A 27,702-nucleotide genomic window follows, 5' to 3' on the forward strand; every position below is an offset into this window, starting at 1 on the left:
TTCATAGTCAGGACACTGGTCCAGCTATCTCAGAACTAACAACACTGACTGGTAGAGGGATGGGCAGGGGAAGCATGGCAGAAAAGGTCCCATGCCCGTGGTACAGGCCAAAGAAACTCACTTGTTCTGCAGGTCAAAGATGCGCTGGCACTCCTCCTTGTACCTCTCCTGGTGCTCCGCCACGGAGAAGCGAGACCCGCGGGCAAATTTGCTCATCGGGGTTTCACCCGAGCGAGCCTGCTCCGTGGACATGGTACGCACGACGTCGATCACCTCCCAGCGGGAGAGCTTCTTGATCTGCAGAGAGAGATTGGCTGAGTGCAAGAGGCCACAGAGGGGAGGCTCCGGGCAGAAGCCTGAGACAGCGCCTACTCACCTCCTCCTCGGGAACGCCAAACTTGCGCAGAAGCTGCTTGGCATTTTTGAGCGACAGGCGCCGCAGGTCCGCGTCCGTCCCGGTCACCGTCTTCTTCACCGGCTGGGGCTCCTTGTCGTCCTGCTTGAAGGAGGAGAGCAGGATTCTTCCTGTCAGAGTCCCATACAGTTACCCTCCCATTTCCCAGGCCTGGGCAAAGAGCTTGGGGAAGGAAACGTACTTCAGGCCTAATAATAATAAATTTTATATATACCCCACCCTCCCCAGCCAAGACCGGGCTCAGGGCGGCTAACAACCGATATACAGTGGTGCCCCACAAGACAAACGCCTCGCAAGATGGAAAACCCGCTAGACGAAAGGGTTTTCCGTTTTGGAGGCGCTTCGCAAAACAAATTTCCCTATGGGCTTGCTTCGCAAGACAAAATGTCTTGCGAGTTCCTGCGGGTTCCCCCCCCTTTTTCCCCCTTTTCCTAAGCCGCTAAGCCGCTTATCAGCTGATCCGCTAAAAGCCGCTAAACCGCTAATAGCGCTAACCCGCTAAGCTGTCAATGGGCTTGCTTCGCAAGACGAAAAAACCGCTATACTAAGAGCCTCACGGAACGGATTAATTTCGTCTTGCGAGGCACCACTGTAAAAACAATTTGACTGAAATACATCTTAAAACAAGATAAAAATACATTAAAACATTAAAATTAAAATGCAGCCTCATTTCAATGGAAACTCAGCCACCTCCTTAATCTTAAAGGTAAAGGGACCCCTGATCATTAAGTCCAGTCGTGACCGACTGTGGGATTGCGGCGCTCATCTCGCTTTATTGGCTGAGGGAGCCGGCGTACAGCTTGCGGGTCATGTGGCCAGCATGACTAAGCCGCTTCTGGCGAACCAGAGCAGCGCACGGAAACACCGTTTACCTTCCCGCTGGAGCGGTACCTATTTATCTACTTGCACTTTGACGTGCTTTCGAACTGCTAGGTTGGCAGGAGCAGGGACCGAGCAACGGGAGCTCACCCCGTCGTTCGAACCACCGACCTTCTGATCAGCAAGTCCTAGGCTCTGTGGTTTAACCCACAGCGCCACCCACATCCCTCAGAACCTAATCTAACACCTAACTACCTCAGGGGGCAGAATAGGAAAGCTCATCTTCTTCTCCCTTCCTTACCGGCAAATAAGAGGAGGAAGCAACAGAAAGAGGAGTCTCCTAAGCACCTGCCTCACAACCATGGGCCCTTACTCCACACTTTTCTAACCTGGCCCTTCCACTTACTTTCTGCTGCGTTGGCTTGTTTGGGATCTTCACGTAGGAGAACCCTTCTCCACATCCCGTAGGGTCTGCCACTCCCGTCACTTCCAAGAGACACTTCCCCTTCATGGCTGCAATGAAGGCCCGTGTGGTGTTCCAGGGAGCTGTGCGGACCTGAGAGGAAGACAAGGGGAAGCCATGTCACTCCATGCCTGGGCAGCCGAGGCCGTGAGAAGATATTATCTCCACCTGAGAACATTTACGACTTCCCCAGTGGCCTAGCACCCGCAGGCCCCTATTGCACCCTGGATACTGCCAGTGGTACCTCATCATCTATCTTCATCTGGAAGTCCTCCTCGTTTTCTTCTTCTGGGGCAAAGAAGGACTTCTCTCCATAACCTGCGTCCTGAGGAAAGAGAGGGTTAGGAAGCCATTTTCTGAGTCACGTGGGACAGCCCCATATGCCAGATGAATGTCAGGAGTTGGAGTCAAGCGTAGGTCCAGCACTTTTAAAAACCCACCCTGTTGGTGCAGTTAACTCTTCATTCAAAGTAACCAAAACAGTGCAGTGATCCCAGCAACTCTTCCCAGGAAGGCAGGATCCAGACACGTCAAAGAGGCGATTTGGTTAAACGCGTTGTAAACTCATACAGGGAAATCCAGGAGGGAAAGGCGGGGCTCCACAGCGCCATCTGGTGTCACAGTGTTATATCACATATACAATGCATATAGAACGCTTTTTCTTTGCCAATCTAGCTGAGTCCCAGATCTTAATCCAATGAGGCAGTCGCAAGGACTTAAAAGTCCCTGCCTTCCCACCACTCTCTAAGGCTCCTCCTCTCCAGCGTCTTTCTCAAACTGCCTCTGCGTACAACCAATTTCTGCTCTGTTCTTTTCATTTCTCTGCATGTTTTGGAAACCTGGAGGAAAAGAAGCTGGTTGCAGCAGGAGGGGGAGACTTCCTGGCTTCTTCAGCAGCTTGCCTCTACTTTGCTTCTCGCCCCGCTCCTCAACAAACTGTCTCTGACCTGCTCTCTGCCCCACCTTCCTTCTCACTAAATTCACTTGCCTCTTCAAGTTTCCAACACCTCCTCCTCCCTGACCACTTATTGTCACCCCACCACCATTCCCCTAGTTCTGAGCCCTCTTTCCTTTGGGGGCTCACAAACTAGTGCCAACCCTCTTGCATCTAGTCAGTCCATGACGCTCCAGGGCGGACAGTTGAGGCCACAGGATCATCTACTCCCTTGGGCTAGTCTGTTGTTATCGTCGTTTAGTCGTGTCCGACTCTTCGTGACCCCATGGACCAGAGCACGCCAGGCACTCCTGTCTTCCACTGCCTCCCGCTGTTTGGTCAACTTAACAAGAAATTTATTTACCGTATTGGCCTGCATGTAAGCCACACTTTTTCCCCAAACTCCGATCATGAAACGTTCAAGTGCGGCTTATATTCGCGACTCCCACCCCCCAGGAAGCAGTCCAGGAGCATAAGGCAACGGCGCCCAGCCCACCCACCCGCCGCTCCCAAGCCTCCAAATTTTAAGGGTGTGGCTTACTTACGGGTGCAGATTATATTCAGGCCAATACAGTATTGTTTATTTAGGATGTGTTTAAGGTTTATTTGTTTACTGCATTTATATCCCACTTCCCCCCCCCCCCCAAGGAGCTCACAACAGCCCTGTGAGGAAGGTTAGGATAAGAGGCAGTGACTGGCCCAAGGTCACCTTAGCGAGCTGCATGGCTGAGATGGGGATTTGAGGGAGGGACCATCAGAAGATGGCTGACAATAACATCTCTCCGACCCACACGAGGTAAATTGGAGGCTGTGATGGGAGTAAATAGCCTCCCTACCCCCCCCCAGGATTGTGGTGGGGGACTGCCCTTGCCTGCTGTGCCCTATACCACCCCCGAATTTGTGGGGATGGGGGCACTAGGCACCTCCTGTGGGATTTCGGCGCTCCTGGACGCCGTCTCTGATCCGCGCCACTAGCTGCAAGAACTTCAAAAGAAACAATTTGGATGAAGCGAATGCACATATCTCAAGGAAGAAGGGGGAGTAAAGACTGCTAACAGAAGAGATCTCTGATAAAACAAGACGAGTTGGAGGAACAAGTATAAATCATGAGAAGATACGCCAAGACTCGGTATGGCAAAGGGACTGATGGGGGAGGGGAAAAAAACTTTCATTTCTTTCCTTTATGTGATTAAACAAGAATCCCCCCCCCCTCACAAGTCAGAAATGCCGTTTTAAGGACTTAAGCTGTGGATTTAAGGCTGTGTGGAGATAAACTTTCAAACCAAAGCATGTTTTAAGAAGTGCGTGGAATGTATAAGGGCTTTGGAATGACGCAGTTAAAAATTCCGTTGCCATATTGGGAAGTTCTGTCGGAGGACTTAAGTCTGAGAGAAGAAATAGAGAAATAGAGCTGTTTTTATATTGTGGGTGAAACTCCTCAGTGGGACTTAAGAACGACAGTTCTGTAATTAATGATGGAAAGAGTGCTGTTATCTATGAAGGCAATGATATATGGAAACCATCTCGATTTGAGGAACGGAGGAACGGAAAAATTCACACGGGATTATTATTGGTGTTTATCGGCTTAAGGAGACTATCAGAAGAGATCATAAAGAAAAAAGAGAAAATATATGAACAAGATGTGATGTGAAAACAGCAAGATAAGACTGGATAGAATTATGAACTTTGTTTGGACTGATTTGGACATTAACGCAGTGGCAAGAAGATGATCAGAATCCCCCTTCGGATCTTGAAATATGGGTTCCCTCAACAAAATTTAAAATTCGGCTTTGTAATTCGGAATTTATGTGATTTGATTTGATTTGATTTGATTGGCCGGTTAATAAAAATTATTTTTAAAAAAATAAAATTAAAAAAAAAGAGATGGGGATTTGAACCCCCGTCTCCCAGGTCCTAGTCTGAATTCTGACCACTACACCACCACTGACCAGGTTCTGCAACATATACTGTACTTTTCTGTGTATGACACCCCCATGAATAAGACAGCCCTATTTTAAGAAAATGGGGGGAGATGGCTCTGAGTTGTTGAGCTTTTTTAAGGGGGGATTGCCAAAAATCGCTCACCCGCATGCAGCGCAAAATCCGCCTCTCATCTGTCCCCTTGCCGACAGAAGCTGCCAATCGCCCGCCCAATTGCCACAGCGTCACCCAATCAACATCAGTCCTTGACGCAGCGACCAATCAAACGTCAACCCTATGCGTTATCCATGTATAAGTCGACCCCCACTTTTTAGCATAATTTTGAAAAGAAAAAAACCTAGTCTTATACACAGAAAAGTACGGTACTTTGCCTTTATGATTCTCCCACTGGTGGAGACTGCCAGGAGGAAGATGGCGTTGCAGTTCTCAAAATACCTCGCAAAGCGCAAAAGCAAGCAACCAACAAGGACTGGGGATATTCACAAAAGGCATAGGCTCACCTTCAAGCGCTGCTCGGCAGAGATCATGCTGTAATAGGCACAGCACTGCTCCGGAGACACCATCGCTCTGATTTCCTCTTCAGTGGGTAGTCGGAAATCTGGCTTTAGAACCCACCAGTTTGAGTCCATCCCTGAAACAAGCAGGAGTCCCAAATAAGCCAGGCTAGGAAATATTCCCTCCCTCCTCTCATAGTCCCAAGGAGCAAGGAGGAGGTTTGAGCAGGACCAGCAAGCAGACGACATTTCAGACGTGGGAAGTGTCGGAAGGCATTCCAGTTACAGCACTCATGGCCCGACCCTTTTAACTGGAGATGGCAGAGATAAAACACAGGACCTTCCGCTGGCAACGAAGGTGCTCTAACGTCGAGCTGTGGCCCATTCTCAGAAAAACAATGCTACGCTCAGCGACTGGCCACCTCGGCAGAACGGGGCACCTGCATGACGCCGCGAAGTGAGCAAAGCCTACCTGTGCGCTTGAAGTCTGCGCAGAGCTTCAGCCGCTTGCGGATGCTGCTCTCCGAGTGGGAAGGAAAGGCCTTCTTAATATCCTCCATGCGGATCCTTCGGGGCCGGTCTCTGCTCTTCCAGAACAGGCGATATATGAAGACCTGGCAAGGAAGCCCAAGGAACAGTATGAGTTACAAGCAGGGGCAAGCTGTCACGGGAGGGGGAGGAGCAGGAGCGGAAGGCCCAGCCCGGTGCTCCTCTCTGCCCACCAAGGCCCAAACTGGCCAGCTGGGGTTTCTCTATGTTGTGCAGGACCTTTTGATTTGATTTGCTCAATTTGATTGTTTGTTTTTTTGGAAAATACTAATGACTTTTTTTTTTTAAGGGACGTGGGTGGCGCTGTGGGTTAAACTACAGAGCCTAGGACTTGCTGATCAGAAGATCAGCAGTTCGAATCCCTGCGACAGGGTGAGCTCCCATTGCTTGGTCCCTGCTCCTGCCCACTTAGCAGTTCAAAAGCACGTCAAAGTGCAAGTAGATAAATAGGTACCACTCCGGCAGGAAGGTAAACAGTGTTTCCGTGCGCTGCTCTGGTTCGCCAGAAGCAGCTTAGTCGTGCTGACCACATGATCCAGAAGCTGTATCCCGGCTCCCTCTGCCAGTAAAACGAGATGAGCGCCACAACCCTAGAGTCGGTCACAACTGGACCTAATGATCAGGGCTCCCTTTACCTTTACCTAATGACTTTTTTAAGACAACAACAGTAGTCTCTAACAAGTGAACCAAACTGCAAGAGAGGACAAGAACTCTGAGGTTACTAGCCAACCTGAGCTGATCCCTTTCTGATCTCAAATATGAAGACCTTTTTTAAGGTGCCCTTTTGCACGGGCCCATGTGCAACAGCTGAGACAACACCATTGTATGTGCTAAGCAACTTGCTAAAAATATTTTTTCCTCTTCCCTGAGCTTGCCGCAGAGATTATTTACACAAACCACAAAAAAACAAACCTGTAGAAAGTCTCGGATGTGAGTATTGGCCCGTTTAGAGTTGGGTCCAGGAACTTCAAAGAGAGGACATTCTTGTCCAACCACAAAGATATCCACCAGCTCCCGGATGTAATAAGCTTGTCGCGTCCGGATAACTAAGAAGTCTGTTTCAGGCATCTTGTGAAGGTAGATCGGAGCCCGGAAGAGGTTGTTTTCAAATGCCTAGCGGAAGAAAAAGGGGCCACCTTTTGGTCAACTGCAAAAGCAGTCAGAGGAAGAAAAGAAATCTGGAATAACCTTACAGGCCAGTTTTAGTCCTTGAGATGCATTGGGATTATCCACCAAGCCCAAGAAACAGTCAAGATAACACAACAGGCTCCGAGATGGGCAAGCACCACAAAAATATTTATACGTCAGAGTCTGAAGCTTGCAACACACACAGCAAGTCATTTTCCATTCCCCAAAGGTGACTGGTGTCCAAAAAAAATAGAAAGCGGAAGAACTGGTTGCTTGCCTGCATATGTTTGGCAGGTGGGGTAATGAATGCAGCCCAAGGACGAGTCTGCCATGAACTGAAATGCCTTAATCAAGTTGTTTTCCCACCCCCAGCCTCCATCCTCTGCTGGTACCTTGGGTAAGAAGCAACCATGCACAAGACACAAGCTCCCTAGCCATAACGGAGTGTCCATCACAACTTTACTTGCCAGGGCCAAGGCTTCGTGAAAGCATCTGAGCGACCTGGCAGTAAACACTCCTGCCTCATTTAGGGGTCTTCCGAAAGCTGCATTGTTTAGACAGGACTTTACATTTATTTATTTTTAACCTATCAGTATTTGCCAATTTATTTATTTTTTAAAATGAAGTTTTTGCCTGGCACTCTCCCTGATTTTATTATAAACTTGTATGTTGCATACTGCTCTCGTTATACTTTCAGGAAATGTGGATTATTAATATTGCAATAAATAAGCAAATGAATTTGAGATGGCTTCGTTGGTACTGCATGAGGCTCTTAAATCGCAGGGTTGTGGGTTCAAGCCCCACACTGGGCAAAACAGTCTCAGCCCAGTATAAAGGAGCGTCTCCACCCCCATCGTTCACCAATCTCCAGCTCTGAGGGCCTTCTGGCGATTCTCTCCCTGCGAGAAGTGAAGCTACAGGGAACCAGGCAGAGGGCCTTCTCAGTAGTGGCACCCGCCCTGTGGAATGCCCTCCCATCAGATGTCAAGGAAATAAACAACTATCTGACTTTTAGCAGACATCTGAAGGCAGCCCTGTTTAGGGAAGTTTTCAATGTTTGATGTTTTATCGTGTTTTTAATATTCTGTTGGGAGCTGCCCCAAGTGGCTGGAAAAACCCAGCCAGATGGGCAGGGTATAAATAATAATAATAATAATATATTTAATTTAAAGTAATTTAATTAAAATTTAATTAAAATATTTTTTTATTTTTAGTTTTAGTTTTTAAAAAAATTATTATTATGAGATTCCTGCATTGCAGGAGTTTGGACTAGACAACCCTCGTGGACCCTTCCAACTCTGCAGCCCTATGATTCTATGAATTAATATTGCTGCTGCACACAAAATGCCTTCATTAGGAAAGAGAGATGGCAGACACACACCAACTCCATCCTGATCCCCCCTGTAAAAGTCAGATCTCTCACCTGGAGCAGCTGGCCCGGATGAAGAGAGCCCAAGAAAGGGGAGGTGTGGCAGTACACCGTCTCTCCATATTTACAGTCTGGGGCACCAGGATCCTTGCCCGGTTTCTGCCAGGAAGGAAGACAGGGTTAGTCAGAAGGGCAGGTTCAGACTGCAGAAGCTGAAAACCCCGGCAGCCAAACCCCAGCGCACTCACCCGCTTGTAGTAGTTCTTGATCTTGGTTGCCATGCCGACCTGCATCATCAAGGGGGCGTTCTCCTCACTGTACTCAGCCAGGATGAGGTCGCCGTCCTTGCCAGTGAGGTCGGCTGGGGTGCGCATGAAGAACATCTCCCCGCCGCCAGAGGCTTGCCGCTCCTGTTCTCTCATCTGGGCACGGAGCAAGGAGGAGTTTTGTCAAGGGAGCAAAAGACAACGGAAACCCACACGCCAAGCGGCGGATCCCAGGAAGAGCAGGGAAGCCCCTCAAAGTGAAGAGCAGCCAAGGGCGCAGAGAAAAGGTGGTTATCAAGAGAGCAAAAGACAACGGAAACCCCAACGGATCCCAGGAAGAGCAGGGAAGCCCCTCAAAGTGAAGAGCAGCCAAGGGCGCAGAGAAAAAGAGGTGGTTATCAAGAGAGCAAAAGACAACGGAAACCCCAACGGATCCCAGGAAAAGCAGGGAAGCCCCTCAAAGCTGAAGAGCAGCCAAGGGCGCAGAGAAAAGGAGGTGGTTATCAAGAGAGCAAAAGACAACGGAAACCCCAACGGATCCCAGGAAGAGCAGGGAAGGCCCTCAAAGTGAAGAGCAGCCAAGGTGGCAGCTGTCAAAGCAGAACCAGGAAGTGAGAGGGCCTCACCTTGGCTTTCTTCTTTATGTGCTTCAGCAGCGGCTGCACCGGATGAGGGCCAGGCTGGGAAAGGGTCCCAAAGGAGTATTTCTTCAGGGGAGGCCGGTGAGCCTGGCGCAACTTCATGGGGCCCATGTGGGTGGGGAAGAAGGGCTGCCGGAGCTCCACCGCAGGGATTGAGTGCTGCACCGAGGCAAAAAAAAGCACATGTGCGCGGGCACTCAAGGGGCACAAAAATCAGAACGCACATTACCGCCATCCACAGGGACACCTCCAAATCCCAGAACAGGGAAATCCTGGGTCACAGGAAGAGAAGGGGCTGAGGGATGTGTCCGCCCAAAGGACCTGCTGCTATCTTTTTATTATTATTATTCTTAAAGATTTTCTTGATTTACAAAAGTGTTTGCAATGTCTCTCTCTCGTATTCCCCCCCCCCATGTAACATTTTTACAAATCAGTTTCATTTGTTGAGACATTAGGAAGAAAAGAGGGAAAGAGGTGGGGGGGGAGAGATGGGCAGGGGTGGGGTCAGGTGGCGATGTTTCTATTTTACTTACTATATGTAGGGTTTGGTGTCAGCATTGATTGTGCTGTTCACTTGTGTTCCTTTGGTGGTGAGAGAGGTTGGGGTTGGCCTAGGGTGTGGTTATTCCTTTGTGGTTGGGCTGTGGTGATCTTTGTTTTCATGTGTGAGTGGGGTGGGTGGGTGTTTTGGATCAGGTTAGCCATATTGATTTGTATGCTGTTGGTGGATTTTTGTCATTGTCTTGTTGGGCTGTGTATGTGATAAAAGTGAGCCATACCGGGGTGAAGTCGTCTTCTTCTATTTGTCCCCGTGTCAGTTTCAGTTTATTGGTTAATTTTTCTAGTAGGGCTGTTTCCCATACTATTTGGTACCACTGGTCCCTGCTTACTCCTGACAGGTCTCTCCAGAAGCTATGATGCTTCTGGCTGCTGAAAGTAGGTGGGTTATGAGTTCTTTGTGGTGAAAGTGGGCATTATTGTCTTGGAAGATGTTTAGTAAGGTCAATTCTGGGGTGATTTCTAGTACTTGCTTGGTTATTTTACTTATTTCTTGTATGGCTGTTGTCCAGAATAGTTGGATTTTGGGGCACTCCCACCACATGTGGAGGTATGTGCCTGTGGAGGTGCACCCTCTCCAGCATTTTGGTGAGGTTCCTGGGCATATTAGCGCTAGTTTTCTTGGTGTTAGGTACCACGGACCTGCTGCTTTCTATAGCATGCAGAGCTTTGGGAAGAGGGCCTGCAAACTTCCAACCGAAAGCTGAGTCACCAGCTATACCTGCACAGGGCGCCTTGTCGTACGACGAAGGCAAGGAACACCATTCAATGGCACGTGGTTCTCAGAATGATGGAATTCTACAGGAGATTGCATTTTGCATACTTAAATGCACACACAGAGCTGGAGAGAGTTGCCCCTACTGGTTTCTAACCTGGATGATGTTGCCTCCAAAGGTTCCACGAAGCCCCTGCTGCTTTGGATAGTAAAATTCGTCATTTGAGAGGTTCCAGGGATCCTTCACCTCCGGTTGAGACATATTCTAGAGTTGCAAGACAGGGAAGCAAGAGTCGGAATTTGTCTACTGTTCATCATTCTTATGTGTGGGGGAGGGGGACCTGAGCCATTCCCACAAACCTGCTGAGTCTCTTCCTTAATGACTCCTGTCTTGCCCAGGAGAATCCGGCTCTTCTTTAGGGAAGACTCTTTCTTGCTCTCTTTGGAAGGAGAGTTCAACGTCATCTCTTCCTTCTCATCAGGAATTTCTAGGAAGGAACATACAAGAGAATGGACTCTGACTGCTTGCCTGCAGATATCCCCAGCACCACTTCAAATACAAGAAAACTCCAGTGGTGGCCAGGTGTCTTTGTCATCTCCATGTCTGTGACAGTGTTACACTGCTGGAAGATAAAAGTACTGTCCATTTTAGCTGTCTGTCAGCTCCTCTGTTCTGGAGGCAGCTGATGCCAGTGGGGGACAGTATTGTGCTTCTTTGAGAGTGTGCTAAGCAGTCAATATCCTGCTCAGTGCTAGACTAGAAGCTTACACAAATGGTCAACATGCAATGGCTTTAATTTCTGTGGTAGATTTATTTACCATGTATTATTCTCTTATGGACCTTGTTATCTAACCTTTCATTTGAGCACCTGATTAGCTCAGAGATAGCGAGGCTCTTTATTTTTCTCTTAAGTAACACTTTGACATAAATGTCAACACAGTCAAACGAATGTATTGCACCTGTTTTTATAAAGCAAACGAGTTTTTAGCCACAAACGTAATTTAAAAGGATATTTCCATTTCAGAAAAAAATACATAAAAGAGGCCCATTTGAATGCAGGGATTATAATCATAATTTTTAGGACATGAAACTATTTATAGTAACCTATGATTTTAAGCCGAGATTGATAGAATATTCTCTCTTTTAATACCAGCTAACAATATTTTTATTCTGTTACATTTGCAAAATTATTTTTTAAATGGCCTGACTGATTTTTTAAAAATTGCCATTAAACTTAAAACAGTCAGAGATTATGGGGATTTTTAAACCTGAGGCAATGGTTCCTCCCTATGGGATCTTTTACATAACAGGTTACCTCACTCCCTACTTCTGCAATTTAAGCCCCACTGCTCATTTCAGTATAGAAATAGCTACAATGCAAATTTAAATAAGGGGGGGCGGGGGGCGGGAGGCAGTTAACTGTCATGGTTGCTGCAAAAGAACCTTGGCAATTACAGTTTACTGAAAGTTCTGTAAGAGATCCTCAGGCTCCTCATATTAACTACAATTCCCAGAATTCATTAGGCGAGGTAGTTTCCTGGGAGACAGCAAAAGCACAAGCTTCACCGCCCTTGGACAGGTGGTTGGTTAGGAAAAAATTTCCCCCAGCCCACCTGAATTTTTCACCTTCAAGCCCAGTTACAAAATCACCATGCTTCAGAAAGCCAGAGATCTTTTCTCGTCAACCACTAGTAGGCCCAAAGGGAAAGCACTACGGTTCTGTGGACATACCCAGGATTATATTTTCATCATTTGGGTCAAGGGTCAGAACGGGTGGGGTCAAGACTTTCTCCATCGCCTCGTCATCCCAGATGATGTTGTCCTCCCAGCGGCCATAAACCAGCTCTTCGTTGTCAATGGGGAAAATAGAATACCACGGCTTGTCTTCATCCAGAGATGCTGCAACAACACAACATACGACACATCTCTCTATTTCTGGAGTACTAGGATACCGTCAAGTTCCTCTTCCCCCAAATGAGGCCTGCCACCCTCTCCAAAAGGCAGACCCCACCCCACAGAGTAGCACCAGAAGAGACCAACTCCAGACTCTGCCATTACGAGACAAGGAGAAAGAGCACGTTGTCAATGGAGAATGGCTCCAGGTGGAGATCTTGTGTAGAATCAATGCTGCTCGTTTAACACAAGGTTTTTGCACCGTCCGCAAGACATAGGTAAACGTAAAGGGACCCCTGACCATTAGGTCCAGTCGCGGACGATTCTGGGGTTGCGGCATTCATCTCGCTTTACTGGCTGAGGGAGCCGGCGTACAACTTCCGGGTCACGTGGCCAGCATGACTAAGCCACTTCTGGCGAACCAGAGCAGCGCACGGAAATGCCGTTTACCTTCCTGCCAGAGCGGTACCTATTTATCTACTTGCACTGACGTGCTTTCGAACTGCTAGGTTGGCAGGAGCAGGGACCAAGCAACAGGAGCTCACCCCATTGCAGGGATTTGAACCGCCAACCTTCTGATCGGCAAGTCCTAGGGCTCTGTGGTTTAACCCACAACGCCACCCGCATCCCTCCTTAACCCTTGTATACCCCTCCCCATTCAGTAGCAGTTAAGCTCTGCTGGATGAAATACAATTGCCTCTGGTTTATTTTGTGGGGATCCTGCAACATGTTAAAGTTTGTTAACTATACATTGGGACTCAACTCTGGATCAATATATGAATAGAATTCCATATATGAGTAGAATTCCCTACTTCTGCTTGTTCCTCACCAGAGCACACCCTTGCCATCTTTTTCCTGGAAACCCATAGGGCTCAAGTGCTCCCATTTGCACCGACTGCGCCACCTGCTAACTTAAGGCACGCTGGACTTTAAGCCACTCAATGCCAAGGCACTGCTCTCTCAAGGCCTCCTATGAAAAGCCCTTCTAGACCAGGCCAACGGCTCATCTAGTCCCATATTGTATTCTCACAGTGGCCAACCAGAAGTCCACAAGCAGGACATGAGCACAGCAGCAAGCCCCTCTGCTGCTGTTTCCAGCAACGGGTATTCAGAAGAATACTGCCTCCAATGGTGAACATAACCATCTGGGTTAGGAGCCTTTGACAATCTAACCCTCCATAGATTTGTCGAATCCTGTGCACATTTACCTTAATGGTCAATAAAATTATTATACTTAACCAACTAATTGATGAAAGTAGGTCATGCAGCCACTAGTGGGTGAACGCAGTGACAAGAGAGATTGAGGTTATGATTCTATACATTCTTACCTTGGAGTTAAGTCCCACAGAATTTAACAGAACATGCTGCTAATTAGACATACATAGGATTATGTTGCTGCAATGCGTGCTCCTCGGCTCCCAGTATTATTTGGGATTTCACTTATCTCTGTTAAGAATTGGGTCGTCCCATCCCCAGCTTCGCTGGGGCTACTTAAGAAAGACTTGCATGCTCTGAGCGAAAGCAGAAGCAAGTGCCTGAATTTGGCCAGAGAATGTTTCGCACCGTTTATGTTTATGTTTTAAATTGTGAACTGCCCTGAGACATATGAAGGGCAGTATACAAAATTCATCATCATCATCATCCCTTTTTAAAGCCGCCTGAGTAGTCTTGTGTTCTCTGAAGCTCCTGCCTGGCTCACTACTCTCCCGTGCTGCTGGGAGAGATGGGCGAGGGTGGAATCAGAAAGCCAGCTAGGAACCCAGGTGTGGGGATCTCTGGTCCTGGGGCAGGGATGCCAGGATTCAACAGCTCTTCAGGGTCACGGGTGGTGTAGAGATCTGTTGTGGGGTGCCGCTTCTCCTCTGAAGAAACCTTAAGTTTAATGTTTGGGCAGGGCTGCAGCCGATACATCAGACCCAGAGTCTGCCAGGTAATTATCACCAGTTCCCTTTTTGCTGACCTACACATACCATCTCCTCACTGTGAGCCACAAGCCTCCTCTCCTCCTTACCTTGCTGCTCAGGGAGCTGTTTCTCTTTGCACTTGGCAAGGCCCATGACTCCGGACATGCTGGGCTTCTGCATCATAGGGACAGGCAAATTGAGCAGGGACCCACTGCGGTTCAGCCCTGGAGACAGAAGCAAGAGGGCATTGGTAATGTCAGGGAGCCTCTGCTGAAACCAACCGGCAGCTGGCTAAGAAAGGTTCCAGGGCAATTCTCATTTATTTCCTCGACAAGATCTTTAAATGCCAAGTGAATCAGCAAAAACCTCTGCGCCATTCATGTAACACAGCATATTTGTTAAATATACCAGTAAAGGTAAAGGGACCCCTGACCATTAGGTCCAGTCATGGCCAACTCTGGGGTTGCGGTGCTCATCTCGCTTTATTGGCAAGGGGAGCCGGCGTACAGCTTCCGGGTCATGTGGCCAGCATGACTAAGCCACTTCTGGCGAACCAGAGCAGCGCACGGAAACGCCGTTTACCTTCCCGCCGCAGTGGTACCTATTTATCTACTTGCACTTTGACGTGCTTTCAAACTGCTAGGTTGGCAGGAGCAGGGACCGAGCAACGGGAGCTCACCCCGTCACAGGGATTCAAACCACCGACCTTCTGATCGGCAAGTCCTAGGCTCTGTGGTTTAACCCACAGCGCCACCCACGTCCCAATAAAACCAGGCATTAAAAACAAACTGTTGACATTTTCGTTTCAATAAACTTTTGCAGCAAGATGAAGGGTCTCTGCTGTATTCATTTGGCATTGCTTTTAAAGCTGTAGTATTTTTAAAACCATTTTTAGCCGTTCTTATTGTATGCCTACAGATCACCTTGAGGCATATGTAAAAGGAGTAACAGTAATAATAATAATTCCATTATCAAGAGAGTAACAAAAAAAGTCAGCAGCATTTGGGGACACATAATTATCTGGAAGTTGCCATATCTTGAGTCAGACCACTGGTCCATCAAGCTCAGTATTGAGTAGACTGACTGGCAGCAGTATTCTGGGCTTTCCGGCAGTATTTCCTGGCCATACCTGGAGATGCCAGGGATAATAAAAAATATTATTTATACCGTGCCCATCTGGCTGGGTTTCCCCAGCCACTCTGGGCGGCTCCCAACATGATATTAAAAACACAATAGTACATCAAACATTAAAAACTTTCCTAAACAGGGCTGCCTTCAGATGTCTTCTAAAAATCAGATAGTTGTTTATTTCTGATGGGAGGGCATTCCAAAGGGAGGGTGCCACTACCGAATAGGCCCTCTGCCTGGTTCCCTGTACCTTCACCTTGCAGTGAGGGAACCACCAGAAGGTCCTCAAACCTGGACCTCAGTGTCCGGGCTGAACGATGGGGATGGAGTACTGGGAGCCAATGGTAGGTCTTTTAGGACCAGTGTTATATGGTCTCGGTGGCCACTTCCAGTCACCAGTCAAGCTGCCACATTCTGGATTAGCTGTAGTTTCTGGGTCACCTTCAAAGGTTGCCCCACGTAGAGCGCATTGCAGTAGTCCAAGCGGGAGATAACTAGAGCATGCACCACTCTGGCGAGACAGTCCGTGGGCAGGTAGGGTCTCAGCCTGCGTACCTGATGGAGCTGGTAGACAGCCGCCCTGGACACAGAATTGACCTGCATTTCCATGGACAGCTGTGAGTCCAAAATGACTCCCAGGCTGCACACCTGGTTCTTCAGGGGCAGAGTTGCCCCATTCAGGACCAGGGAGTCCTTCACACCTGCCCAGGGACAGAACCTGGGACCTTTTGCATGCAAGGCAAGTGCTCTGACACTGAACTATGGCCCGTGTTGGCCCAGCTGCCTGCTGAGCTCACCTTGCTGGGCGTTGTAAGCAGTAGCATTTCTGGTCATGCTGGAGGGCAGCCAGCCAGCCAGACTAGCCCGCTGCGTCTTGGTCCCCTTGTGCTTGATGTCCTCCCCGTTCCAGATCACGTCATCCTCCCACTGCAGCTGGGTCACCATGAGGAAGTGCTCGTCTGCCAGAAGCGCATCCTTCTCCACCACAGCACTCTGCAAGGGCAGAACAGAAAAGTGTCAAGGGTTTCAAACGAAATGATGATTACTACAGTGGTGCCCCGCAAGACGAACGCCTCGGAAGACGAAAAACTCGCTAGACGAAGGAGTTTTTCGTTTTCTTAGCCGCTTCGCAAGACGCATCTCCCTATGGGCTTGCTTCGCAAAACGAAGCTTGCCCCGCAAGCTCCGGGGATAGTGGGGAAGCGCAGCGCGTCTTCCCTGCTGTCCCCGGACCTCTTTTGAAGCAAGGGGCGGCGGGGAGATCACTTCTCCCCGTTGCCAGCCCCACAATCTCCGGGGACAGAGGGGAAGGCGCGCGCGCCCCTTCCCTTGCTTTAAAACACGCACCTTCCCCTCTGTCCCCGGAGATTGCGGGGCAGGCAACGGGGAGAAGTGATCTCCCCGCCGCCCCTTGCTTCAAAAGAGGTCCGGGGACAGCAGGGAAGACGCGCTTCCCCTCTGTCCCCGGACGGTCTCCATAGGAACGCATTGATTGATTTTCAATGCATTCCTATGGGAAACCGTGCTTCGCAAGACGAAAAACTCGCAAGAAGAAAAAACTTGCGGAACGAATTAATTTCGTCTTGCGAGGCACCACTGTACTATGGAAACTAGCCTGCTGTCCAAAATGAATGTCGCTGAATATATTAGACGATGCCAATGCAGATATATGGCCAAAAGAATTGGTCTTGTATACGATCCTGGCAGCACAAATTGCAACTCAATGGGAAACTGCCCCAAACCTTGCACTGGACACCTGGTACCACACATTCCGCAATACAGCAGTAATGGAGAAAACTGTACATAATTTGAGATTTCCACAAGGACTAGAACCTCCAGGCACTTTTAATATATTTGGCGTTCTTTTATGACATACAGAGCAAAATCAAACCTTTTTTTCAACTCAATTCCAGCACCTCTCATGTGGGTGCCATTGCCATTCCAAAGAGAATGAGGGAGGTATAAATGATGAGTTCCAGCTCCTCTTTTTACAGAAAAATAGCACTGAGCGGAACTGTCATTTTCAAGCCGACCCTTGTCATAAGCCTGACAAAACTTCATTATCTGAGAACGTTGATAAGTCTTTACTTGAACTTTGTTGTTTTAACTCATGTGGTCATTGTAAGTTTGTTTTGTACAGTGGTGCCTCGCAAGACGAAATTAATCCGTTCCGTGAGGCTCTTCGTATAGCGGTTTTTTCGTCTTGCGAAGCAAGCCCATTGACAGCTTAGCGGATTAGCGCTATTAGCGGTTTAGCGGCTTTTAGCGGATCAGCTGATAAGCGGCTTATCAGCGGATCAGCTGATAAGCGGCTTAGCGGCTTAGGAAAAGGGGGAAAAAACCTGCAGGAACTCGCAAGACATTTCGTCTTGCGAAGCAAGCCCATAGGGAAATTCGTTTTGCGAAACGCCTCCAAAATGGAAAACCCTTTCGTCTAGCGGGTTTTCTGTCTTGCGAGGCGTTCGTCTTGCGGGGCACCACTGTAGTTCTGTTTTTCCATCTTTTAATTTTTTTTCATGGTTATAATTGTTCTCTGTTTTATACGCATTATAATATGAAATGATAATAATAAAACTTTACACAAAGAAATTTTAAAAACTGCCAAGGCACTGGCAGGAAGGCCCCGTCCTCCTGCCTCCGGAGAGACAAATTCAAGCCTTTCCCCCAACTCACTACCTCCTCCTTCTCCTCCTCCTCTTTGCGCTCTTTCATCTTGAAGCCATAGTCGAAGCCGCTGCCATCCTCAGGAACGCCCAACATGTCATACCAGAGCTGGGCAGGCCCGTAGCGCCATTCAGCCACCTTGGGCCTGGTGTCGGCCACCTTGTCCGCATCTCCTGTAGACTGGGAGAACTTGGACTCCACCGGTGCCATCATGGTGATCTGGAGCACAAGAGGGTGTTGGAGGGTCAAGGGAGACGGAACTGGGATCATCCTGAGATGATGTCAAGGCAGGTGTCAGGTGCAGGTCAGAAATAACTAACAAGGTGCCCGTGAAGTTAGCTCTTTATTCAAAGAAACTAAGCAGCTCAGACCCAGTGAGAACAGCAACTCTTCCCAGTAGGTCTTGCCCCCATGAGGCAGTTGTGAAGACTGAAGGTTCCAGCCTTCCCACTGCTCTCTAAGGCCCTTCCTACCCCGGGTCCTTTCCAAGCAACCTGATACTTCTCCAACTTATCTCTGCTTCACCTTATGGGTTCTGGGAGACCGGGGGCGGGGGCTGGTCACAGCAGGAGGGAGAGACTCCCCCCCCCCCTTGGCATCTTCAGCAGCCTGCCTCATCTCTGCCTCTTAGCCTTATCTTCTCCAGCCTCCACCTCTGCCTCTGATTCTGGGATGCTCTCTGCCACAGACTCTTCCTGCTCACTAAACCCTGTTGCCTCTTCAGCTTCCAACATCTCCTCCTACCAATCTGCTCCCTCAGACCACTCACTGTCTTCCCACCACCACTACCCTGCCTTGTTACTATATCCAGCTGTTGTCGGCAGGGGGACAGTCTACTGCAAGGCAGAGAGGAAGCCCCGCCCTCTCTCTTGGAGTCTCTTTGTTCCTCTCTTGGAGGAACAAAGCCATGTGACGTGACACCCCACCCCGCTTCCATCATCCTCTCTGCTCCTGAAGACTCACCTCGTCGTCTGAAAGGCACTGCTCCGGAGGAGGAGGCGGGGCATATTCGTACTCCCAGGGAGATTTCTCTTCCACAATTGTCTCGACCGCAGCTTCTCCATCCAGGATCTGCACTTCCGGAGTGACTTCCCGGTGCTTCTTCTTGCGCTTCCTGCGGGCGCTGCGCCAGACCGATGGGATGTTTTTCCCAGGGCCAAAGAGGCGCAGGAAGCGCAGCACCTAAGGGGAGACACAGAAGAAGAAGAAGAAGAAGAAGAAGAAGAAGAAGAAGAGGAAGAGGAGGAGGAGTTTGGATTTGATATCCCGATATATCACTACCCAAAGGAGTCTCAAAGCGGCTAACATTCTCCTTTCCCTTCCTCCCCCACAACAAACACTCTGAGGTGAATGAGGCTGAGAGACTTCAAAGAAGTGTGACTGGCCCAAGGTCACCCAGCAGCTGCATGTGGAGGAGCGGAGACGCGAACCCGGTTCACCAGATTACGAGTCTCCTGCTCTTAACCACTACACCACACTGGCAGAGTGGAGGAAAGGTTGGGAGGCGCAAGCGACTGGCCTCTGGTCACTCAGCTGTGTCCAAGGCAAGTTCACATCTCTGGGTCACTGGAGAGGCAGCCCTCTGCAGATGGGGATGCTAGACCAGGACGAGTGGGGGAGCCTCCTCAGCTTGTGGGGGACACGCAGTGTTATTTATTCAGATAACTCCTCTACACCCACGGACACAAACATCCATTCTGTCAATGTAACCTTTGCCCCGCCACAACCAGGCATGAAAAACCGCTATAAAATAGGAGGCTTTTTCCAAGCCTAACTGCAGTGGGGCAGCATTTTCAGTAGCAGGGAAGGGCAGTTTTTTGGTGGGGTGGGAAGAGCTGCAATCCCCTCAACAAAAAAGTGCCCCTGTGATGGATAAATACATTGATGCACCTTCTGAAAGCTAGCTTACTGGCAGTAAAAGCAAGTGCGAAGAAAATATTGAGTGAAAGGGTGTTGTAAAAGAGCAGAAATGTCTGTAATGAGGTGTGAAGGAATCTGCTGAAACTGACAGATAAATATTTGAATTTGCTATTCAAGCCTGTTCCTATGATGTTACGTTTGCTCTTCTGATAAGGCCATTGGTTGGTTTCCAGATTGCAATCCTGCTGATTATAAGACTTGATTCCTACACATGTGAAAATCTCAGATGAGGCTATGCCTCGACAGAAGCCTGGGTAACATATGCCTGTGAACTCCGCTTTTGTGGGTTCCCAGCGACCAATGTTGTCATCACCTAGTGAAGCTGTATTAAACATCACAATTCATTTGTTTTAGCATTTAATCCTCTATGTTTTTAAGTAGGGATGTGGGTGGCGCTGTGGGTTAAACAACAGAACCTAGGACTTGCTGATCAGAAGGTCGGCGGTTCGAATCCCCGCGACGGGGTGAGCTCCCGTTGCTCGGTCCCTGCTCCTGCCAACCTAGCAGTTCGAAAGCATGTCAAAGTGCAAGTAGATAAATAGGTACCGCTCGGGCGGGAAGGTAACCTGCGTTTCCGTGCGCTGCTCTGGTTTGCCAAAAGCGACTTAGTCCTGCTGGCCACATGACCTGGAAGCTGTACGCTCCCTTGGCCAATAAAGCAAGATGAGCGCCGCAACCCCAGAGTCGGTCACCTTTATGCTTTTAAGTATGGCTGTGATTTTTTTCCTCAATTTTGTTATTTTACCTTTTTGCCCAGACAACAAGCCTCGCTGATGTGAGCCAAAGGAATGCAGAGCAATACATCTGGCACCAGTATGGCTGCAGGAGTTGCTGGAAGGAGGTGTACAATGTTCCATCCAACCATGTTAGCAAATCCACCCCAGATTTGTGTAGGGCAGTGGAGGTTTAGGATCAGAGTTTTCTTTCTCCTACATGGGGCTCATCAACCCGAGAAAATAGCCCACTAACTTATATGACATAAAATAAAGGAAAGAGCACAGGGGGAGCCCTCCATCCTTTTAGCACAAAGCATGGCCTTTCACTCAGTCCTCCCCGCCCCCCTTTCTGCAGAGTGTCAACCTTCAAGCCCTACCTTGCCTGGTCTGAACTCGGGGAACAGATCCGTGACACTTGGCAGCTGCTTGGTGGTATCCTGCTGCATTATCCCTGCAAGTGGCAGCGTAAGACTTCTGTCGCTGGACTCTGCCTTCCGTGAGTCCTGGGACCCTGACTCAGATTCAGAATCCGAAGAGCTGCTGAAGTCATTCTTCTCCAAGGCAGCGGATGAAGGTGCAATGATGGATGGAAGGATGATACCATCGTTGTCTTCAGACCCTGGAAGAGAGTACCTCTCAGAAAGAAAGAAAGAAAGAAAGAAAGAAAGAAAGAAAGAAAGAAAGAAAGACTCTACTTCCTAACCTCAACATGACAGAAAGCTTTATGGGTCACATGCCTTATTCCAGGCATCAAAGACAAAAGTGCAGTATTTCTTGAAATTCTCAACTTGCATTTTAAAAAGGGTCAAGTGAGTGGGAGGGGAAGAGACGCCAAGAAAATCCTCCTGGACACATCAAAAACTCCATGGACTCCGCACTCAGGGAGTTTTAAATTCCAAGATCCAATTCTCCTACTTCCGGTAGATTCTACGGTTATTGAATAAATGAAGCACATTTGCATACTGCCTATTCACAAAGCTGAAAGCACTTTAAAGTGAAAAACTGCAAGCCAGAAAAAAGTACATCAAAATAAAACCACATTTCAGCTGAGGCAGCAAGGCAAAAGGGAAATCCCAGATTAGGGTTGTATCCAAAGTGGCACTGTGTGAATGTTCTGCCAGCGCAAGGATTTCTGCTTGTGCAATGGAACATCCTACCCCTCTCCTCTGCCGATGTAGCCCCTCCAGAACAGACTGGGTGTGGGGTGCACATGGGGGGAGTTACATGACACAAGCAAAAATCCTTATGCTAACAGAACAAGAGGTATTGCTACACTGAATTCCACCCACTATTTTTCATTGTGTTTTGTTTCAGACCTGGGACAGCTCAGTGGGTAGAGCATGAGACTCTTAATCTCGGGGTCATGGGTTTGAGCCCGAGTTGGGCCAAAGATTTCTGCATTGCAGGGGGTTGGACTAAATGACCCTCGGGTTCCCTTCCAATTCTACAAGCCTATGATACTGCTCACCCCTGGGCCCTGCAGGGCTCACAGGCACTTCCCAGGAGTACCTACTCACCAGAAGCAGTTGCATCCTTTTCGTCCTCTTTTCTCATTGGCCCTGGAGGTGGTGGCGGGGGAGGCATCAGCTTGGAGTCAATATCTTCGGAGTCAGCATCATAATCATCATCGTCATCATCTAAAGAAAGGAAGAAAAGAACGGAGTGGTGGGCAGCCCTTCCATCACATCACAACTTCAGTTTATTGTCCTTGTTAAAAACCACCAGGATTAAACATTCCAAGAAGATCCAGGCACCCTCCATCATCCAAACAGATCTTCTATTCCCACCATCTGAACTAGATGGTAAAAAAGGTAAAAGTTTACTCTGGACAGTTAAGTCCAGTCAAATTCAACTATGGGGTGCAGCACTCATCTCTGCTTTCAAGCCGAGGAAGCTGGCGTTTGTCTGCAGACTGTTTTTCTGGGGCATATGGCCAAAATGACAAAACCACTTGTGGTGCAACAGGACACCGTGACAAGTGCATGGAAACATCGTTTACCTTTCCACCGCAGCAGGTACCTATTTATCTACTTGCACTGGTATGCTTAGGTTGGCAGGAGCTGGGACAAAGTGACAGGAGCTCACCCCAACATGTGGATTCGAACTGTTGACCTTAAGATCAGCAAGCCCAAGAGGCTTGATGGTTTAGATCACAGTGCCACCCGCGTATCATTTGAACCAGATGTACCAGGGATCTGAATCAATATAAGGCAGCTTCCTATGTTCTGTTAATATAAAATTCCCAGATGGGTGCACAGTAAATTCAAAAACAAAGGGAATGTGGCAGCATGTGACAGCAGCCACACGCTGGAATTGGTTTCAACTGGCCAGCTACACCAGGCAAGGGTAGCCGACAGGTCTCAAACCCCTGGTTGGTTAGGGACTTCCCATGCATGCAAAAACAAGCTCCGGCAGATTGAGAGGACAAGAACAATAGTGGGCCCAATGGTTTCTGCACATGCTGAAGACGGAGGTGAGGAGCAGATGGGGCTGGTCATCCTGGTAGCCCATCTACCAGAGGTACTACCCTTCCCCTAACACCCCATACACAGGATGCTAAACAAAAAGAGCAACAGGGAGCCAGGGCGAGTGTCAGGTTAGCAAGGACCAGTTGAAGAGGTGAAAGATCAGTTGTGACAAAGGAAAGCAGCTGTTGCCACCACCTACCTGCCCTCTGAACTGGCTGAAGGTTGCCCATTGCCTGCCGGTACCTGCGGCTCTCATCTTCGGCCACTTCGGTGATGTCAGAATAATCGACAGCGTCCTCGGTGCTCTTAACCCAGCCTGGCGGCAGGGAGAGGAACAGGGAAGAACACAGAAAAATTACAGACCCAACAGGCCACGCCGTTTTTCTATCCCAGCTTCCGCACCCACATTCAAGAATAATATTGCTCACCAGGGCAATACGGGTTTCAGTGTATAATGCCAATTCTGGCCCCACTGCACTGACTGCCAGTTAGTTTCCAGGCCCAATTCAAAGTGCTGGTTTTGATCTATAAAGCCTTAAATGGCTCAGGACCTTTTTAGATTTTAGATTTATTCTTGCTCTCAAGAGCTGACTTCCCTTCTTCCTTCTAAAATGTAATATTAAAGATCATCTTTTAAAAAATGGCTCAGGGCCACAATACCTCAAGGACGATCTGTCTCCATACGAACGTACCCAGACCTTGAGAACATACCCAGACCTTGATGGAGGCCCTTCTAGGTATGCCTCCTCCACACAAGGTCAGGAGGGTACCAACACAAGAACAAACCTTTCTTCTGCAGTTGGTCTCTGCCTGTAGAAGGCTCTCCTCATGGAGGCTTACCTGGTGCCTTCATTATACACCTTTAAGCACCACGTGAAAGCGTTCTTCTTCAACCAGGCCTTTGGCAGATTAACATCTTATACAACTTTTACATAGGGTTGTGGGAGAGGTTGAAGGGGGTTCATTGGTTTGTCGGTTTTTTTGTTCTTGTTTTATTGTGTATGTTGTGCTTTTATTTTGTATTTTTATGTTTGAACCACCCTGAGATCTATGGATGAAGAGTGGTATCCAAATTAAAATAAAATATTGTGCTATCATGGTGGTGCTGGACTTTACAGGCGGCTTGTAGAGGCTACTGCTTTGCTACTAAGTTCAGCCATTACTTGCAAACCCTGAGTAAGCAATGCCAGAACACTGAATTAACCAGCTGCACCTCTTTTTAAATACAGAAACAGGAGTCAGCCTTGATCCCTGAGAGAGCAAAGCCCTTATATCCTAGCCTTTCCCAAACTAGTGCCCTCAGTAAGTTGTTGCACCACAAGTACCATCATCCTTGACCACTGGCCATCAGCTGGAGCTAATGGGGCTCCCAACAACATACAAAAGGCACCAGCCTGGAGAGAGCTATTCTGTCCCAGTCCTAAGACAAAAACGTTCTCCTACCTTCCTCATCCAACTGGGCTCCGTCTGACTCAGAAGCATCATCTTCACTGGCTGTGATTTCTGTTATGAGGCTCCCCAAACCCAATGCCCCAAGTCCGGCCAAATGTTTTTTTGACTCCTGGGGGTGGACAGAAAGAAAATAGGATTTGGCTGGAAGCGGAGGGAAAGAACCTTAAGACCATACTGTGACCTTCCTCATACAAAGTAGATGCTCTAACTCAAACCGCTGTGCCTTGCTCAGAGATCTGCACTAGTTGCCCATGTGCTACCAGGCCAGGGTCTGTTATGATACTGCTGATTAGAGCGTGCTCCAACTTCTGAAGTCTTCTGAAGCTGTGGATCGCTGTTTCATGCTGAGCCAAGGACAGGAGATCATTGGCTACTGGCCAGTGGGCTGGAGCCAGCTGGGGGCTTGCAAGTTGCCCCCGTTCCCTTGGAAGCATCCAAACAGGTTCAAAGTGTTACTCTGTTGGCATAAAGCCCTGAATAGTTTGAGACCAGTTTATCTAAGGATCACTCTACCCCACATGTGCGAACTCCCCCATCCCTTCTCTGCTGCCTCCCTTCCCCTCCTCCCTCCCTCCATCTTCTCTTCCCTGCTCCAGCTTGACCCAGAACCCTCCCCCATCCCCATGGCTGGGCAGCCCCTCCCCCCCTGCACAGCCCTAGCCCCCCCCCCATGGCTTGGCAGCCCCCTGCTCCACCGTCAGGCAGCCCTCGGGGCCCGTCCCCATGGCTGGGCAGCCCTCACCCTGTCTGGGCAGCCCTTGCCCCAACCCCGATGGCTGGGCAGCCCCTCGCTCCCCATCTGGACAGCCCTCACCATGGCTGGGCAACAACCCTGGGCAGCCCTCACCAGCATGGCTGGGCAACAGCCCCTCCATAGCTTGGCAGCCCCCTGCTCCCCCGGTCTGGGCAGCCCTCGGGTCCCCATCTGTACAGCCCTCACCCCCCTACCCATGGCTGGGCAACCCGCCCCCCCCCCGCCTCCTGTCTGCACAGCCCTCCCCCTCCCCATGGCTGGGCAACCCTGCCCCCCGTCTGCACAGCCCTAGCCCCCCCCATGGCTTGGCAGCCCCCTGCTCCCCCGTCTGGGCAGCCCTCGCCCCCCCTCCGTCTCCATGGCTGGGCAGCCCACCGCTCCCCTTCCCGTCTCTCCTCCAGCTTGCGGTCCTGCACCCCCCTCCCACCTCCACCCGTGTGGCCAGCCCCCCCTCCCCCGTCCACCACGACCCGACTAGCCAGTCCCCCGCCCCTACCTTTCCCCCGTGCCCCCCCTTGTCCCGCCCCCATTCCAATTCGACCCAGCTTGACAGGTGTCCCCCTCCCCCTTTCAACCCGGCCCCTCCCACTGTGCCCCGCGCCCCGCCCCACTCCCTCCCCCGTTACCTTGACACGGCTAGCTAGCCAGCCCCCCCTTCGTCCCCTGCCCCCCCCGGGCCAGTAAGCCCCCACCCCCGAGAAGCGCCCCCCTACCTGGTCGAGGAGCCCCTCGCCCTCGAGCTGGCCCTGCTCGTTGATGTTGCCGAAGAGGAAGCCGGCCAGGGAGAAGGGCGCCGCCCGGCTCTCGCCGCCCTCGTCCTCCTCACTGTCTGAGTCCGACATCTCCACGACGCAGCAGGAGCCGCCGACTCCGTTCCTAAGAGCGGCGCCGCCTCAGACACCTGCCTTTAAGTGTTTACGCCGGAAGCGGAAGCCGCCGCGACCATAAAAAGCACGCCGGAAGGGTAGAGCGGCGCTGGGAGGCCCCGTGGGCGAGTTCCGCATCATCCCCTACAGCGGCGCCTCTAGGATTCCATGGGTCGGCTTCTCTGTCGATGGGTCGCTTGACTTATCCGCCGCTTTCCCCGCGATCTGCTGTGCCAAAGCGGCTTACGGCCCCGAAAACATTGGAATACGTCGGAAATATATCAACATGCAGAAGATGAAGTTCCAAAACAACAACACCACCACAACCCGGCAAAAATTAACGATTTTGCAGACGCAGCATGAATATAAACTGTGTTCTTTTTACCTCTAACATTTTGTGAATCTTTGTACTTTTGTACAATTATTATATTTATTTTCCCCGGTTTGAACTATAAAATGGTGGTTTTCTTGAATCAAAATGAGAGTACCCCCTAAACAATTTTTTTAGAAAAAATGCAGTGGATATAAACGAACAATCTAGGCTGAAGTATGAAGTATGTACAACATATTTCATATGTATAGCATATGAAATATGTATAGCAAAACAAGAGTTCAAGGGCCAATGCAGTTTCTGGCAATTGTCCTTGCTCCGATCCTTGCTTAAATATAGTTCATAGAGGACAGGTGGTAGACAGCATACAGCTGTTTCTGGGGGGGGGAGGTGTTATTGGGTTGTTGTTTTATTTTGATTATATATGTTGCGTTTTTATGTTTCTCTTTTCTGTGAACTGCCTGAGACCTCTGGGTATGTTGTTGTTTAGTTGTTTGGTCGTGTCCAACTCTTTGTGGCCCCATGGACCAGAGCACACCAGGCACTCCTGTCTTCCACTGCCTTCAGGTATAGGGCGGTATATAAATTCAAGGAACCATTCAATCAATAAAAATAGTACTCCCAGAGGAGGCTGGCAGCAGCAAAAGGCGACTATCAGGGAGGGCAAGGATGGTCATTCTCTTTCCCCAACCTCCTGCAAGTACTAACTGCTGGTGCACATCTTACTGGAGTTATTGTGTATGATCTTCCTAGCTCTGCCATATCTTTTTGTGGGGCAGGGTGTGTCATGGAACTCTACTCAATAGTGATCCAGAGTAGAATCCCAATGTATAGTTAGCAGAGTAAAAACTTAAACACGTTGCAGAATTCCCAAAAAATAGACCAGAGGCAATTAATATTTCATCCAGCAGAGCTTTACTGCTACTGAAGGCAAATAAGCATAATGGTCACAAATCCAATACATTCAGGATTGGCACGGTCCATAAAAGATCCAGTTGCAGCAGACTTAAACTTACAATAACTTATAATAAGTCTAAACCTTAACACTAAGCATACTATGTACAGAACACCACACCAGAAGGAAGAGAGAGAGAAAGTGAAACCCAGGCTCCTTCTGACCTCTTACTACAGTATAGTCGGCATATCCTTGAAGAAGAGATAAGAGAACTATTTTAAGCCAGCTGTACTCAGCTTCTCTGAAGGAATAATCATCATGAATCTTCTTCTTGTTTCTTTTACTTAGCTGTTACAGAAATGACATCTTTAAAGTTTTTACAGTGTTGCAGATATAATGCCTGAAGGTATTCTTTTGA

The 27,702-nt window shown here is 49.1% G+C and overlaps 1 protein-coding gene across 6 annotated transcripts in view; it reads right to left on the reverse strand.

The window, feature by feature from the left end:
- LOC309327930 (transcription initiation factor TFIID subunit 1) overlaps positions 1 to 26,110 on the reverse strand; it is a 51,689-nt gene extending 25,579 nt beyond the window's left edge. For 2 of the 6 annotated variants that reach the window (XM_081837557.1, XM_081837554.1), the window contains exons 1-22: positions 25,906 to 26,110; positions 24,430 to 24,547; positions 23,186 to 23,302; positions 22,036 to 22,155; positions 20,896 to 21,137; positions 18,846 to 19,064; positions 17,892 to 18,101; positions 16,016 to 16,211; positions 14,198 to 14,314; positions 12,025 to 12,192; positions 10,653 to 10,780; positions 10,450 to 10,557; positions 9,005 to 9,178; positions 8,361 to 8,534; positions 8,167 to 8,271; positions 6,528 to 6,728; positions 5,539 to 5,680; positions 5,073 to 5,203; positions 1,942 to 2,022; positions 1,641 to 1,790; positions 377 to 496; positions 122 to 297 (exon numbers count right to left, since the gene is read on the reverse strand). In XM_081837557.1, coding sequence (XP_081693683.1) covers positions 122 to 297; positions 377 to 496; positions 1,641 to 1,790; positions 1,942 to 2,022; positions 5,073 to 5,203; positions 5,539 to 5,680; positions 6,528 to 6,728; positions 8,167 to 8,271; positions 8,361 to 8,534; positions 9,005 to 9,178; positions 10,450 to 10,557; positions 10,653 to 10,780; positions 12,025 to 12,192; positions 14,198 to 14,314; positions 16,016 to 16,211; positions 17,892 to 18,101; positions 18,846 to 19,064; positions 20,896 to 21,137; positions 22,036 to 22,155; positions 23,186 to 23,302; positions 24,430 to 24,547; positions 25,906 to 26,034 — 3,326 coding nt within the window. In that variant the 5' untranslated portion in view covers positions 26,035 to 26,110. Of the gene's footprint in view, positions 1 to 121; positions 298 to 376; positions 500 to 1,640; positions 1,791 to 1,941; positions 2,023 to 5,072; positions 5,204 to 5,538; positions 5,681 to 6,527; positions 6,729 to 8,166; positions 8,272 to 8,360; positions 8,535 to 9,004; positions 9,179 to 10,449; positions 10,558 to 10,652; positions 10,781 to 12,024; positions 12,193 to 14,197; positions 14,315 to 16,015; positions 16,212 to 17,891; positions 18,102 to 18,845; positions 19,065 to 20,895; positions 21,138 to 22,035; positions 22,156 to 23,185; positions 23,303 to 24,429; positions 24,548 to 25,905 lie in introns of all 6 variants that reach the window. The other 4 variants (XM_081837556.1, XM_081837552.1, XM_081837555.1 and 1 more) reach the window with 3 other exon arrangements.
- Between the last annotated feature and the right edge of the window lie 1,592 nt (positions 26,111 to 27,702).

The sequence above is a fragment of the Podarcis erhardii genome (genome assembly GCF_964252035.2).
Source record: "Podarcis erhardii genome assembly, chromosome: 13".
In the NCBI taxonomy this organism is placed as follows: Eukaryota; Metazoa; Chordata; class Lepidosauria; order Squamata; family Lacertidae; genus Podarcis; species Podarcis erhardii.